Raw genomic sequence first — 16,566 nt, forward strand, 5'->3', positions numbered from 1 at the left:
ATCTAATCATCTCCAGCTAAGCCATAGAGCTAGCATATAAAAGGCATCGGGACTGCAATATGCTCTATTCAGTGCTTTGTTTTAGCTTGTGTATTGCAGCTACAATGCTCCATAGGGAGGACTTCAGGTCACATGACAAGCCCTCCATTCATAAGCTTAATTAGTCTTTGCACATCCACAACACACCTGAGGCTCTATAGTCTGTAAAAAGCCACTTCTAAGTCACCTATAGAACTATAGCGTCCAGGTCCTGGTGAAAGAACAGCCTGGATGCTTATCTTTCCTGTCAACTCCAGCTGTTTCTATGCAGTGCAAGGAAACCCTTCCAGGGCAATCAAGCACTCAGGCGGAAACCCTGGCCCACTAGAAGTCAATGGGAGTGTTAAACAGATCCAGAATCTTACTCAGGGTCTCTGCTGCTGAAGAAAATAAGAGTATTCAAAGTCTCTTCCCAAACCATGCATGGGGTTTATTTTCAGCCCTAGAAGTTAATAAATCGCATGGGCTGGGATTGAGAAAGGTGCTTAGGTACCTAACTCCCATTGAAACGGGACCCGTGAGTGTATAGTTCAACGTATATGGGTGACTCTGGCTAGAGCATTTCAACTCCAAAGCCAACGCGAGTCCTTCCTTTCATTACAATAAGCTTTGGATCAGGCCATGGTGCTGGAGATATGTGGGATCCCTACAAGTGGGCCTGCCTAAATAGCTGGTGAAGTTTTAATCTGGTCCCACTCGAAACCAGCCAGAACCACCCACACCCCGCTGAACTAAACAGACTAGATCAGATTCTCGCTAACGCCAGGGTAAGTCAGAAGTCACCCCTGGGAGGACGGAGGCGCGTGAAACGGATGCAAAGGAGTGGAAAATCAAACGGATTGGCTGAAATTCACCCTGTGCAGGAGTGCTAGCAGCCACGCACCACTTGTTCAGTCTTCTCAAGGGAAGCTGTGAGGGGCTGGGTCTTAGGCACTTTTGAAAATTTTATCCATTAACATGTCCCTACTTCTCAGGGGTGTTGTGATGATAAATTCCCGAACGTCGGCGAGCTGCTCAGATCAAACAAGTGGACCATGGTGCAGGGGGAGAGCGGAGGTAATATAAATAGAAGAGGATGCAATGCCATAGTGCCTATGAACCCTAATCACGGACCCATGGGCCCATTGTGCTAGGCGCTGTGCAAACACAGAACCAAAAAACAATGGTCCCTGCCGCAAAAAGATTGATTCGAGTATAAGACACCAGACACAAGTGGACAGCCAGTCAATAGGAGTGATCATAGCTCACCATCTGTCTAGCCATTACCGGGTTATACTTTGCGTAGGGATGAATCACATCTTTCAGTAGAGGGCAAGCAAAAGGGAGACTTAAGGGATACACAGGCTGGAGAAGAAGGATGGGCCAGTGGTTAGAGCGCTAGCCTAAAACTTCTCCATTTCCTGCTCTCCCACAGACTTCCTTTGCAACTGGGGCAAGTCATTTAGCCGCTCTGTACCTCAATTTTCCATCTGTAAAAATGGGAACACCACCACCGCTCTGCCTCACTGGGGTGCTGGATAAATACATTAGCTTGTGAGGTGCTCAGATTATATGGTAATAAGGGCCATATGAGCAGTTAAGGTATTTAAGGCTTGTGCCAGCCCTACGCAGAGGCATACATGTTTCCCACCTTAGTCTTTACACAGGTAAAACTCCCACTGATCTGAACTGTAGCTTTACCTGAGTAAAGACCGAGAACGCTGAGAACAGTCTTCAGGATTCAATCCATTCCCGCAAATAAGATCTTAGAGGTAGCCAGAAAGGGCAAGATTTTGACTCAGAACAGGAGGAGTTTAGCAACAACAACAAAATCTTACCTCATTCCTTCGTAAAACTCTATGGATAAGCTGACAATTTCATCATCTGTCAGGTTCCCTTTTTCTTGTTCGGAAACTTCCCCACGATCCTCATTCGACCCATTGGGAACTGCACAGGGAGCAGGGAGAGAGATGTTAAACCCCTCCCAAAATGTATTCAGTGTCAAGACAGAGGAGAAGAGAAGAGAGACCAAGGCTATTCCTGTTTGCAGACACTTACCGTCTGCCATGGGATAGGCTGCATAGAAGTCACGCCGCCTCTTCATTTCATCTGCAAGAGAAGATAGATCAAAGCAAGAAAGAATGAAAAAAGAGGGAGAATAGAAGATCCAGGCCTGGTCTACACCGGTTTTGTGCCCAGTTGGGAGTGTGTTGTTTTACCAATACAGTTATACCAGTATAAGCCTTCATGTGGATGCAGTGATGCTGGTTTAAATGGGTCTTATGCTGGTATAGCTTATTCTCCCTATGAAAATAGCTATACCAGAACAAGCACCTTTATACCGATATAACTGCATCCACACTAAAGCAGGTTGTACCTCTGTAACGAACCTGGTATAGTGAAAAGGGCGCAACTTTTGTCTTTGCACAGGGTGTAAGGGTGGCAAAGTCACACGCGCTTTAACCCAGCTTCCGATGACATAACGGGATCGACTTCAACAGGAACAGAGTTGGGGCAGCACAGAGCCCTACCCCCAAATCATCACCATTATTACTTGATTTGATTATTGTTGTCTGTATCTGTACCTTTGAAAAGCCCAGGGACCAGTTTGTACACTATGTCTTGTAAGGTTTTGTCAGACCTGAAAGACACAAATAAGAATGAATCAGGGTGGGTCAGTGTAGTTATTTCTGGATCCATTCCAGTCACCTGTCTGCGTTCCCCCGCCAAACCAAAAGAGAGCACCTTTCACTCCCGTGCAAAAGACTGGCACAAGGCTCATGCACCATTTAAGCCCTCAAAACAGGGCTTACGTGGGACTTAAGTAGTGCACAGACATTGCACTGGCCTTTTGCAAAGGAACACAGCCGGATGAATTCAAGACCATGCTGTATAGGCTCTGTGCCAATTTAAATATTGCTGGTAAAACTCCGATTGACTTTGATGAACGTGGACACAGGTTGCAAGTAGCCTTATTTAAAAAAAAAAAAAAAATCCAGGCTTTGCCAGCTCTTGTGCTATTTGATGTTTTATGGAATGCCTGAAATTCAATGATTACATCAGAATGTCATGTCATTTCTTTTTAAATTACATTTCTAGCCTTTGTGACTGCAGAGAAAAGCTGAAAAATAGCCACCACCATCTAGCTCTGAGTTTTATGGATAAGTGCAATCTTAAAGTGCTTTACAAAGGTCAGTATAGCTATCCCCATTTTACAGATGGGGAAACTGAGGCAGGAGGGGTCTGCCCAATGTCACCCAGCTGGCCAGTGGCAGAACCAGGCCTCTCACTATTTTATTTGCATTACCATGGTTCCTATCAACCCTTGTCAAGGACTAGGACCCCATTGGTGAGGTGCTGTACAAACACAGAACAAAACCTCACAGTCTAGAAGCAGGTCTCCTGAGTCCCAGTCCAGTGTCCTACCCATTGCCTCTCATGTGTATTCTAAAAGCAAGTTCAGAGAACCCAACTTCTAAAAATATATAGGTCATGATTGTTAAGCTAATCATGAGTAAGGCTAAGATTTTGTCAGGAGTATTTTTAGTAAAAGTCACGGACAGGATGTGGACAACAAACAATAAATCATGGAAGCCTGAGCCTGAAGTCGTGGAGATCATTTTAAAATCCTGGAATCCGTGACCAACTTGTAGCCTTAATCATGATATGTGGGGAGCCTGGCTCATGATTTTTGAACCCTTAGCACGGGCAATACTGAAGACCTAAATACCCCCCACCAGCTTTTACAAATCTCTAAGATCAATAGAAATGTTTCCATGGGGTTTTGTTGTTTTTTTTTTTAATTATAAAGATACCATGTTTTGTTTAGGCTTTGGCATCCCTCTGCAGTATTTGCAACCCAAATATTGCTGCTTTGTAGGACAAAAACTAAGCAGTGAAACGTAAAATAAACCAAAGCAGAAAGTGACCAGTTCTACATTTTGGTTGTCTGAGGGTAACATTTTCTAAAGGGCCTAAGTGATCTAGGGCTGGTATTCACAAAAGTACTGAGGTGCTTCATTTCCATTGATTTCCAGGGGAATCAGGCAAGCAGGTATCTTTGTGAATCTCATCCCTAAGTCCCATTTGCAAAAGTGACTTAAGGCCAGAGTTCCAAAGGCATTTAGACCCCTAAAGATGCAAATAGGTACCTAATGAGATTGACAGATGTGCCTAAGCAGGACAGGCTCCAAAATCCCATGGACTTCAATGGGAGACAGACATCAAACTCATTTAGACACTTTGGTATAGACCATTAAGTATCTTTTGCATCTATAGGCATTGAAATACCTGAATTGTATACTGAAAATGCCCTAAATTGGATAGCTGCATTTCAAAAAATTACCATAAGTCAAGTGTCAAAAGAAAACAAATATGTTAATGATGACAAGGCAGTTGTAGTTGCAATTATTCCTACTTTAATAATAGAAGGCCTTTAATAAAAAGGGGCAGTCATTTGCTATTCTTGAAAAAGATATGTTTAGCCTAACCATGTCCCTTTGATCTATAATTCCTTGCTGGTGTCATCATAGGATTGACAGACCACTCTCTGCCATTATTTATTACATGGACACATAGAATTTGCTTTGTAATTTACAGCAAGTGAATGAAAGAGCAAGTTCTGTCATTTGATTGGCTAGTTAATTACAAGATGGTCATTATGCTTGTTTGCATCAATAACCATTTCTTCCAATAGCTCCAGCCCCAGGGTGTTTGCCCACTGTGTGTCACAGATGGACACCAGTCCTCAGGGGTCCCAGGTGTGTTTGGGATGTCATAACCCCATTGCATATTATTGGTATCCCGAAACTTGGTGCTGAATGGTGCCAAGCGCCTGGCAGGAGAGAATCCATAGTCCTTAAAATAGTCATGACTGACATTTCTGACAACACAGCTGGGTATTATGCAACTCAGATGGAGGGGGAAGGAAAAGAGAAAGGAAAGTGACTAATCATGCAAATTCAGAGTCTGATCCAAAACCCAATGAAGTCAATGGGGAAGTCATGAGGACTTTGGATCTGGCCCGAAAAGCAGGGCTACAGCTCTAGTTCCAAGAACAAATGGAAAAAATGGGAACATCAGGGTCACTGATCATGTATCAAAATTATTTCTATAATATAATAAATAACCTTGCCCTTTTATAAAGATACCTTGCTCAAATATAGGGCTTTCTTCTTTAGCCCCTTCCATTTGAAGCTCTCAACGTTCTTTGCTAACCTTTGTGAATCAAGTCTCCCAAGACCTTCATGTGAGGCAAGTTGAGATAATTCTACCGATTTTACAGATGGGGAAGCCAAGAGAGAAAGAGATTATGGCTAAATTTTTGAAGTTTGCATGCCTAAAAATAAACTTTGACTGATATGCAATGAGAGATGTGGGCACCTCTGGGAAAAGGTCAGGCCCCTTGTTTAAGAAGTAGTTTAGGGATCCACCCTATAAATGTTTGGTCTAAGGCACAGATCCTCAAAGGTATTTAGGTGTCTAACTTGCATTGATTTCAATAGGAGTTAGGTTACGTATATGACTTGAACAAGTTTTCTTCCAGACGCTGACACAGATTTCCTATCCACTTCTGATTCCCAAGTCTGCCTCAACTACCTGACTCTGATAAAAATAGAGAGAGAAGACTGTGGATTTGATTCTCATTCACAATCCAGGCCCCTTGATGCTGCTCAAGTGGTGTAAAGGGACCCTAGTGCCAATGAAAATTGGGGTCTGATTGGACAAGGATGCAAAGATCTGCATAATGGTGGGGGAAGGAGGGGTTGTCTATGACTAGTAGCTACTGCAATGCAAATTATAAATTAAGGTTCGAGTGATATCTCAGAGCTTGGAAGATCAGTGCAATTCTAGCCTGCTGCTTTGTGTCAGTATGTTGGCAGAGTGCATCTCCGTCTGGGTCTGTGCACACATTCAGAGATATTTAGCAGAAAGGTCTGTGGGAGTTAGAGTGTAAATATTTCACAGGGAACCAAAAAAAAAAAAAAAAAGTGTTACTACAGAAACGAATTTACATGGAAGAGCTAAAAAAAGCCCCTAGTGATGTATTGCAGCCTTAATGGTTTCTATGCCAACCACCTGCAGAGCTAATTCTACAACTGACAAGACATGTCTGGGTTTGGGGAAGCCAGACGAATGGGGAAGGGGCGAAGCTGGCATAAAGCATGCACCAAGCACGGGGGTTCGACTGCATTCGTTTGATCCCAGTGGTTCTGGGCATGGAACGGGGGTCTGAAAACTACCCACCCACCCAAAATAGTAACAGCCTAGGCACAGCCAGCCGCACGCTCACACAGAATAATCCTCCGCTGGGAGAAGAATGCATCCTTCCAAGGCAAAGGGATCAATGAATTATAAACCACAAGTGGGCTCAGGTTAAATTTCTCTTGTCGTGGCTTCAAAGCCTGACATCTGTGGTCAGGGCACTGTCTAAAGATGACCTCAGGTACTCAGTCCAAACTGACAGAGGATGTAACTCACATTGGGCCTTTCCCTACTAATTAATCATCCCAATCTCTTTACAGCATCATTAAAGGGGGCTGGAACATTCAGAGACGCTCCTGGTCCTGTCTGTTCCGTCATGACCCTTGTTGTCTGCCCTTCCGGCTCGGATTTCATTGATATTCTACAGCACAGAGCGTGGGGCCCCATTACATTAGGCACTGAATCTGCCATTAGTGAGACATTGGAAGCTATGGAGGCAGGGACTATCTTGACATCACAGCCCTGCCGGGGCTTTGCTTATGAGGTCAAACACTCCAGGAATGCCCATGATGACATCAAACACAAAATAATGACAGTGTACAGAATTCCCTAGCCTGTGCAGCTGTTAAGAGAGACATGAAAGTTAGGGTGCTCTGGTTCTGATAATTCCTTCCTCTCCTCCCCCACAAGCATTCAAGGAGATAAGAGACTTTGGGTCAACATTCAAATAACCTACATACAGTAGACTATAAGGCGTCAGATATAGTCTAGTAGGCTATTCTAGCAGACTATAAGGCAGGGGTGCTGGAACAAATTTTACAGTGGGGTGTCCTGAGACCCATTGAACCAAACTGTAAATCCTGTATATAATGGAATCCACTTCGAGCCAGGGGGTGCGGCAGCCCTCCCTGTTCCAGCACGTATGCTATAAGGCGTAAAATTGCAGAGTGCAAATCCTGTTCTTCTGGGGCGACAGGTTTCACTTGGCTTCAACTGAAGATGCTTATTCTCTTTAGTAGAAAATAACGCTCCTGATCTTCTAGAGCATCCACTGGAGTGGCTGAAGGAAGAAAACCACAAGAGGTCTTTCCCAACACAAAGGTCTGTGATTCTCTGCTGCTTATGCCCTGAGTCAGCAAACTAAGGTAGTTGCATGGTGTCCATTTCAGTAGTACGTGAGCGCCTCACCATCTTTCATGGATTTATCCTCAAAACATCCCTGTGAGGTGGGGAAGTGCTGTTGTCTCCACTGGACAGATGGGAAACGGAGTCACATAGAGACTAAGGCCTGGATCCTCAAAGGTAGGTAGGTGCTTAACTCCACTGGGTGGAGGCCTTTGAGGCTCTGGGCCTAAATGACACATGAAGTCTGTGACAGAGCTGGGAATTTAACCCAGATCTCCTGAGTCCCACACGTACCTAACTTTATGAAAGTAAATTAGTCCCATTGGAGACAATGGACTTCTCACATGCTGATGGTTAGGAACATACCTTGCTGAATAAGGGTCAGAATTACATACAAAGACCTCAGTTTTCCAAAGCGACTAGTAGTTTGGTGCCCAGTTTGGGGGACTTTAAAAAGGGACCTCGTTATTTGTTAATTCTGTGCATCCACCTTCTGGAAATCAGGGCCCCTTCAGGCATCCCAGGTTTCCCCCCTCTCCATAAATATATAAATAAATTAAATAATGGATGCACCCAAAAGCACTACTAGTGGCTCTGGAAAAGTTAGGCCAAAATATCTGTCTCCCAACTGCAGCAAAGCGGGGATGAGAATTCCTTGCGACAGCGGGGCTCAGTGACATGCTACAGCAGAAATCCAGAGCCTGGTGCTTCCCAATTTCCATGTTATCACACATTTGGGGCTGGGGGGCAAGATCCAGAACAGTGAGGTTCCCTCACCTGATGCTGAGCAGGGGCCTGGTTTTATGCACCTGGACATCACACATTGGACAGTATTTGTTGGTCTCCAGGTAACGGACGATGCAGGTTTTACAGACTAAAGAAAGAAAGACAAAAATAAATAGGGTAAAATCAACATACAGACACACAGGGTGAATATCACCCTGGGGCAGAGTCAGCACAAGGCCTAGGCGCCACTTAAGCACTAGGTATTAAGTCTCACTTCGGCTCCATTTATAAATGGTGCCGAAGCAGGATAGAAGTGGTGTCTAACTTTCCCTGGCCCTCTGTACAGGGCTGGCTTTCACCCACAGCGAACAAGCAGCTGCTTAGACATTCTGGGCAAGATAATTTTTTACCCTCACTGATTGGAAAGTAATCTGTGACAGCTTCTATTTAATCCAGCTGTTAGCAGCCATATATCAATGAGAGGGGGATCCCACCAGTAGGGGCTATTCCACATTCCCCTCTTATCAAGGCACAGCTGCCCTTACACCTTGCTTCTCTCTGCAGGCATATTAGAGGAATTACTAGATTGGAGCAGATCCTGGGTCCAGCCAGTCTAGGATGTTGTCTGTGAACAGCAGCTGGAACTAGATGCTTTAGAAGAAGGTAGAAGAACCCAAAAGCAGGTAGATATGGGATTAGCTGCCTCATACACACACAGCTCTCATTCAGATCTCTACCAGTGAGAGATTGCCTTACACCCTGTATAGCACAAGGGTCCCTTCCCAAATGCTTGTTGTTGGTAATTATAACGCTGGTTATTCTTGACAACCATAGAAATGTCTTGGATCTTGCTAAATTCTTGGCCTTAGTAAATTTGTGTAGCAGTGAGTTCTAAAGTTTAATCCCATGTTGTGTGAAAAAATATTACCGTGTATCAGTTTTCATTTTCCCCATCTTTTAAGGTCCCCTTGAGGAAATCCACAGCTGTGGCGTTTCCACCCAAAGGGATGCAGCAGTTTTCCTTGGAAATATGGTAGGATTCTAGCTTCACCACCCCCTCCCCAATTCACCTCAAAATTATTGAACGGGTAATCTTAGGCCTAGAGTGACTAGGGGTTCAGGGTGCTTCAAATTTGGGGGTGTCTCACATGACAAGGAGGGCCTGGTTTCCAGGAAGGGAGAGCTCTGCTCTTCCTGAAAAACTAGTATCAGCCCTCTTTAAAGGGATCGCAAGTTAGGCACCCAAAAAATCACTAGCCACTTTGGAAAAATCTTGGCCCATGGAGTTATATTCTGGTGAGCAGCTGGGGAATCTCTCATCACCACCAGCTGGCTTCTGAGCTTAACACCCAGAAAGGAGATCTGCCTGGTGGAATGAAAGAAGAGAGCATTTCATTGGGAACAGCTGATTTCCCCTGTTTCCCCCCACCTAGGTACAGAGGAAACTTACAAGAGTGTAAACATTCCACTATGGTGGTTGCATCTATGAAGTAGCCACCACACAAAGCACACATCAAGTGGGGATTCAGCTCCGTGATCTTTATCCTGGTGGTTCTGTGCATTTTGGATCAGGGCCTCAGCAGATCCTCTCTGGAAACAAACACACACACCCCACCCCGAGGATCAAGTTAGTGGCATCTACAGGGTCATCACCCCTCCTGGAATATTACAGCAACCAGAACCAAGTCATCAGCTGGAGCTAGTGAAGGCAACATTCCAGAAGCAAATGGCTCAATAGGTTACACACCACAGGAGTCTCTGGTTTTAGGATTTATTCCCCCTCCCCCCCAACACACACATACACCTTGTAATCTGGGTTCTGTGGTCAGGCCTCGCAAAGCCGCTGAAATTGCAATAATACAGAGAGAGGACTGAGCATTTGTATTTTAACAAAACAAAACACCTCTTTTTCAGCCCCCGCAGAGTCCGACTGGGACAACTTTACAATGGGTAGCAACCTTTCCAAATGTAATCTTGTTGATGACACTAACTGCTTATGGGTCTGCACAGTGCCTAGCGCCTAGGGGCCCAGAACTGGTCTGGGTGTTACCACAATAGAAATGTAAGGTAATAACAACACTCATGGGGGGAAGACATAACTCACCTAGAGTATTACAATCTGGCCCAAAGTGATCCTACAGCTTACATTATACAGTGAATCTCTCTTTACTCCCAAATCCTGACCAAAACACATACAAGATAAAGAATTTATTTAGTAACGTGGTTTTATTTTTTTAAATGGAGGCAAATCAATTCAGAGAAAACAACAGGCAGCACAGCTGAGTATAAAGAAGTGATGCACCAATTTGGGTAGTAAAGGAGGAAAGAAACAGACACAACATGCAGGTTTCAGGTTTTATAGCTGCTTCCTTACTGCGTTTCAAAGCTGGGCAGAAATAATAGGTCTAAACCGAACACACCCAGCCCAGGTTTTCCACTCAGGATTTTGCATGTTTTGTAGATGTAAGGATGGAGATTATTATAGGAACACTTTTTTGTTAAATGGAGACCCTTACCAGGGAATGCCCCAGAGCCCTCTAAATTATATATTTAAACAAAAATAAAAATCAAGAGCCTCATTGCTCATCGTCAGCTAACAATAAACTCCCCCATCCCCAATATTCTCTTCCTCCAAGTGGACCTCTGCCACCAAAGCCTGGATGCACACTACCTCCCTGCCTCTTTCTCCACAGCTGTAGCCCATTACAAGATCATCTGTAATCAAATTATGGCCAAATGAAGCCGGCCTTTTGTGTGTGCTACTTGGGCAAACCTCAAGGAAAAGGAGAAGAAGGGGGGGAAAGAGGAGCAAAGTCTGCGGCCCTTGAGCAGAAGGATCACAGCAGCCCGACGCTGCTGGCATTTCAACCCTACCCAGCTAGGAGCTGAAACGGCTTCACCTTGGCTTCTGGCTCTCCACGTGTCCTCTTTCATTCTTCCCCAGCCTCCTGCTGACACCGGATAACAAAGTCGGGGGGAGATTTCACTTTCTTTCGTGGTCTTCCCCCGGCCCCACACTCACTCCCTGCCCCCTCCCTCCAGCAAGGCCATGGTCCGGAACAAATCAGATAAATGGTCTAATTGAACATTAACGTGCAATTCATTAAACACACAAGCCCGGAGAAAGGCAGACGCGAGAAGCCCCGCTGCATGTGGCTTTACACGACCTGTGGGTGCCTGCGTGCACCTATCTCACGGCCAGACCGGAAGGACAGGCGTGTCATACCCTATGACACACACATCACACATGCATTTCTCAGTTAACAATATAGAGGCACATAGACAATAAGCATAGAAGAGACACCACCCAGACACATTAAATAGGCGGTCTGTGTGACTATTAATCATCTGCACACACACACACGTTTACAACTTCAAAGCAGTGTAATATTATACACACATACACACGGGCATAGTGTTACCTCCATTAATGCACATTAATATTGCGTGTCTGTACACTCAGACCGAGTCTGCATACATGATAATTATGTTCTTCATGCCTTATTTTGTAATCAGTGTGTGTCTATATTTTATTTCATGCCTGCCTCCATTATCTATCATATTGGTACCGTACTTTGAAGATGTAAACTGCTATACAATTGCAACACACACGGAATGGGTACCTATGGCATCATCTAGAGTGCAAATACACACCCATCTACAAACACAATGCAGGATCCTAGAATACCCTTCTAATCATGCATAAACTCTGGCCATAATCTGCCCCCCCCCCATTAGCACATGAAAGAATATAGAGCACCCGTCCACACCCACGCATGGCATTGTCATGTCATGCCACACCCACCCAAAACTGTCTCTGATTATCTCTACCGTGTCTCTAGAACACATCCACTACCCCTCCCACCCACCCACACACACACACACACAGGCCTAGACCCACATTGTGGGGTCGTTCATTGCAGCCTAACCCAGGCACACAAATCCCGCCCCCCCCATTCCCCGGGCCCGGTGGCGCAGCGTGGGCACATACCGCAGACAATGATTCCCCGGGCAGGGACTGAAAGGTGCCCAGCCACCAAACCTCAGCGCCCCCCGACCCGCATTTCCCTTGTTGTCCTTCACCGCTCCGATCTCCCAGCCGGAGCCCGACGGGGGGCCCTACTAGGCTCCGGGGCCTCCGCTTGCCTTCCACTCGCCTGCCAGCCAAGGCTCAGGGCGGGGAGAGCGGAAAACGGGGGCTCGGAGGGGCTGGCCAGCCTGGCAAAGGTGCGAAGCGGCACCTTTGTCTCCCTCCACCCACCGACCGGCTCCTTCTCCGCCTGCCCGAGCGCTGCACCGCCCCTTTCCAATGCCTTCATGCATGCATGCAAACCAGCCCCCCTCGCCCCCCAATCAGAGCCACCGACACCCGCGCGGGGGAGGGGGGGTATTTAAATAGATGGATACGTATGGCTCGGTGGGGAATAGACCGAGGGACCGCATTTAAAGGGACAGGCTCTTCCTCCACGGGGGAAATCTAGGCAGGGGAAGGGAGCGATTGGTGCCAGCTAAAAAACAAAAAAGCTGGCTCCACTCGCCTCCCGGCCGATGGGCGAGGGCCAGGCATCGCCTGATTGTTCTGGGGGGTGGATTTTTAGGCCGTGGGAGCTGGCAGTGGGATTGGGCCCTAAACCCACCGCAATGAAGCGCCTCGCCTAAATATCTGCCAAAAGCAAGGAAAGAGGGCAGGCGTGTAGGGGACCTCCTGGACTTCTGGGGGGGGGGTGGTCCCCAATAAAAGAAATCCGAATTGAGACTGTCCCTGCTGGGAAGTCCCCTAAACGGCTCCCAGCGCCCCTCTCCCCAAGCGTCAACTGGTGTGAATGGGAACTCGGTCTTTTGTCTGCATTCCTCCCTCCCTTCGGGTATTTATATGTTTTAATAGGAGTGCATTTTGTTTTATGGTAAAAGGCATTTTCCGCCGGTGCCTTGTGGTTTCTATAGAGACTCCAGAACCGGCTGCTGGCCCCTTGCCCGTGACAGAGCACAGGGCCACACACCTCATTAAGGCAGGAGATGAATTTAACAATTGTACCTGGATTCGGGGGCACGCTGAATTTTGTGGCGTCGTTGTTTTCAAATCTGTGACCTGCTTTGGCTTTTCACAGCCAGGCACCCAACTAGAGATGGGGAGGGGGGACAAATAGCTTGCCTTGGCTAGAATGAATACATTTGCTTTGCTGCGGGGGGGGGGGGGGCGGTTGGGAGACTTTTTTTTTAAGTGTGTGTCTACATATGCACGCCCCGGGAGAGAGAGGGTGTGATCGTTGCTTAAAAAGCAGGAGGGGATTGGAGTGAAAACTCCAGGGCTGGGCACAAAGATAATAAGCACCGGGCAGAATTTTTAGTGGCGGAAAAACATGACTTGTCTGCAAGGGGCAGTTCCCATGCCCCCCCTTTCCCCCCCCCACACACACGAAAGAAGGCAAAACGGAAAGGGGGAAAACAAAGGGGTTTGCCAACATTTTATCCCGAGTTTGAGACCCTGAGCGGGATGTTTGCTGCACGAAATAAAGTGGGGTTACAATCTAGTCCCCCTGGGAAATACATCACCAGTCGATGCAATCAAGTGCAGAGAGCTGCAGAAAGTCGCAGATGTCAATGTAATTGCTGTGTTCGCCCCCCCCCCCTCCCGCCGCCCCCCGCCGCCCCTTCCCGTTACTTTAATATTTACTATAGGAGACGTTCTAGCTGGGGCCCCGAATCGCTGCCGTTTTATTGTTTCTATGGTAACTCCTATACTTGGCCAGGAGCCAGAATATTATTACAACCATCCGAGGTGGAGGGGAGAAGGGGAGGGGGGGGGCTGAAATAAAATCTATTTCTGTGCAAATGAGTTTGTGCGTGACGCCAGTCGGAGGCCAGGCTGTTAGGAACACACACAGAGAGAGTCAGTCCCCTTACAAGCCATTCGCTGGGGGGGGGGGTGGTATTTATTTATTTTATTTTATGTAAAACCCTTGTTATTCAATTTAAAAAAAAAAAACCCCACGCCCCCTCTCGTGGCTAGTCCAAATGAGCTGTTTCTTAACAAGTCCTCCACACGCCGGGCATGGAGGGGATGGATTTGAAGAATGGGAGCTTATCCACCTATGATCATCCAGACCTGGCGTTAATCTATACCGGATCGAGTGCAGCGCCTTGAGGGATTCCTCAGAGCAACCTGGGAGAGGGGGGTTGCCCTTGGGATGGGGAACCATTGTAAGGGATAGTGTGTACACACACACACAATGATGGGGAAAGCGCTTAACGCTCACAGACGCTGTACCCAATACCAAGCAAAGAACCCCCATCAGTACAGTGACGGATCAAACTTCAAGGCAAAGGTGGGGACCAAGCCGCGGAGGCGAGACTGTGGGACAAAACTTCAGCACAGAGGTGGGTGTGTCTCAGGGGAAGGGGGCCGAGGAGCCATTGGGACCATCCTGCTCTCGGCGGTGGCGAAAGTCACACCCACCCCCTTCAGAGCAGGCAGCTCAGGGGAGCAGGAGCGCGGTTTGCCACCCAGCATTAGCTCCTGCCCGCTGGGGAGCATTTGTGGGTGGTTTGCAAACAGGCCAACCACACAGTAGATGCGGGTCAGAAAGAGGCTCGTGGGTTTTTGGAAACGCCTGTTCTGCTTTCTGGACCGGATTGGGTTATTGTCCCCCCCCCCCCCCCCATCACCTTTCTCCCTGCTCCTTTTCCCTTTGTAGATTCCCAAGGCAAAAGCACTTCTCACACCCCTTTGGGGGTCCCCTTGGCTTGTTTGCTTCCACTCCCCCCACCCCTTGATTACACTTAATAGCAGCACGTCTCTCCCCCCCCCCGCCCCCGCCCCCTTCAAGCCTCAGCATCATCAAGGTAGCTCTCCAGAGTGAAGTGCCCCCCAGACCCCTTACAAGTCGCAGGTGACGTTGGGGCTGCTGATAGGCTCCCTGTGCGCTGGTTTCTATAGTTACCTGCAGGGTAACAGCTGGCAAGATGCCAACACCAACAGCCAAGCCAAGGGGGGGAAGCTTTGGCCGGCTTGGTGCACCTGAAATCCAATCCCCCTCCAGTGACTTGGGCTCTCGCAGGGCAATGAGTTCTGCAGGTCCCCTGATCCCTGCGCCTGCCTTTTATTTTATCCTCCCCGTCTAGCAAATGGCGTCACGGGTCTCTAAAGGAGAGAGGGGAAGGTGGAGGGGAGGGAGAGCCCGAGACGCCAGCACAAACCGGTTTTAATAAAAACGGATGATAATAATCATGATTTCATGACTCAGATATGGCTGGCGCTGGTTAGGCTCCTTTTAAAAACGCTCACACACCCCCGCCCCCAAAATAAGCACCCTCCACCGCCCTGACTTTTTCCCCACCCCCACCCCCAGAAAATAAACAAACTCAATCCTCCTCCACTCCCGCATCCACCCACCCACCCACCTACCTTCCTGTATATCCCCCCCTCCTTTTTTTTTTTAAAAAAAAAGACCTATTTAAACAGCTCTGATGCATCTTTCCCCTTCTTCACTAAACCAAGAGCTGGTTGCCTTTAAATGCCCCCTTTGGGCTTAATTTTGCAGAGGCATCCCGTTCCCTTTAAAAGGTTAACTCCTTAGGGACCTGAAAGAGACTGGTCTGTGATGTAACTGGGAGATTGGCGAGCTGCTTCCTCTCCCCACACTCCTGCTCTGGTAATGACCTTGGGCAAGGCGCCTTTCTTCTCTTCTGCCTCAGTTTCCCCCACCTGCGAAATTAGAGGAATGGTGCTTTCCCCCACCTAGCAGGGATGCTGTAAAGCCTGAGTCATTTCATATTTGTAATGGGCTCCTCCTTGGTCCTCTGGTGGAAAGCACTATATCAAAGTGGAGCGTGTTGCTTTATTGTTTGATTAAACAGCGTCGGGGCTGGAATCGTTGGAGGTGTCTCTCCTCCAGGGCACAGTCCCCAGAAATCCAGATGTATACCCCACTCCTTCGCAAAACACCCAGGATTCACCACTTCTCCTCCTGCTACCTTCTCTAACAGTTTAGCTAGTTTCTCCACCCCTGGGGCAAGTTTTCTGAGCAGAAGGATCCAGATTTTTCCAACTCCTAACTCCAAGGGAGTGGGGCAGGAAAACAACATATCGATTGGCAATACAGAGAGGCATCATTTATACCCAGACAAGACATGCCAAGCTGGTAATGCGGGCTCCCAAACGCTCATTAGAAAATATTCTGAATAAAATAATAATAATTAATAATAATAATGGCATATATTTTCTTTTTGCAAAATAGACACGCCCTCATTTCACAAAGCGACACCCGCGAAGTGGCCGGTTAATGTAGCCTTTGCTAGCGGTTACAGGAGGCATCAGATCCCGACAACAGGAAATTCTCCTTTCGGGTTTGCAAAGTACAGTGTGAGGAGCGAGAAGAGGGTTTACACAAAGCGGGAGGGCACGTGACCTCAGATGTGGGTCTGGATTTAAAGTCGCCACAAGGCTCCAGAACCGGAGCAATCGCCCTTTTCCCCTCCCTCTCTCTCTCTCAG

The 16,566-nt window shown here is 47.3% G+C and overlaps 1 protein-coding gene across 3 annotated transcripts in view; it reads right to left on the reverse strand.

Moving 5' to 3' along the window:
* PCGF2 (polycomb group ring finger 2) overlaps positions 1–16,566 on the reverse strand; it is a 36,728-nt gene that overhangs the window by 13,123 nt on the left and 7,039 nt on the right. For 2 of the 3 annotated variants that reach the window (XM_073325751.1, XM_073325749.1), the window contains exons 2-6: positions 9,524–9,663; positions 8,125–8,221; positions 2,604–2,659; positions 2,077–2,127; positions 1,857–1,965 (exon numbers count right to left, since the gene is read on the reverse strand). In XM_073325751.1, coding sequence (XP_073181852.1) covers positions 1,857–1,965; positions 2,077–2,127; positions 2,604–2,659; positions 8,125–8,221; positions 9,524–9,635 — 425 coding nt within the window. In that variant the 5' untranslated portion in view covers positions 9,636–9,663. Of the gene's footprint in view, positions 1–1,856; positions 1,966–2,076; positions 2,128–2,603; positions 2,660–8,124; positions 8,222–9,523; positions 9,664–12,064; positions 12,348–16,566 lie in introns of those variants that run through there. The other variant, XM_073325750.1, reaches the window with a different exon arrangement.

This window comes from Lepidochelys kempii, chromosome 27 (genome assembly GCF_965140265.1).
Source record: "Lepidochelys kempii isolate rLepKem1 chromosome 27, rLepKem1.hap2, whole genome shotgun sequence".
In the NCBI taxonomy this organism is placed as follows: domain Eukaryota; kingdom Metazoa; phylum Chordata; order Testudines; family Cheloniidae; genus Lepidochelys; species Lepidochelys kempii.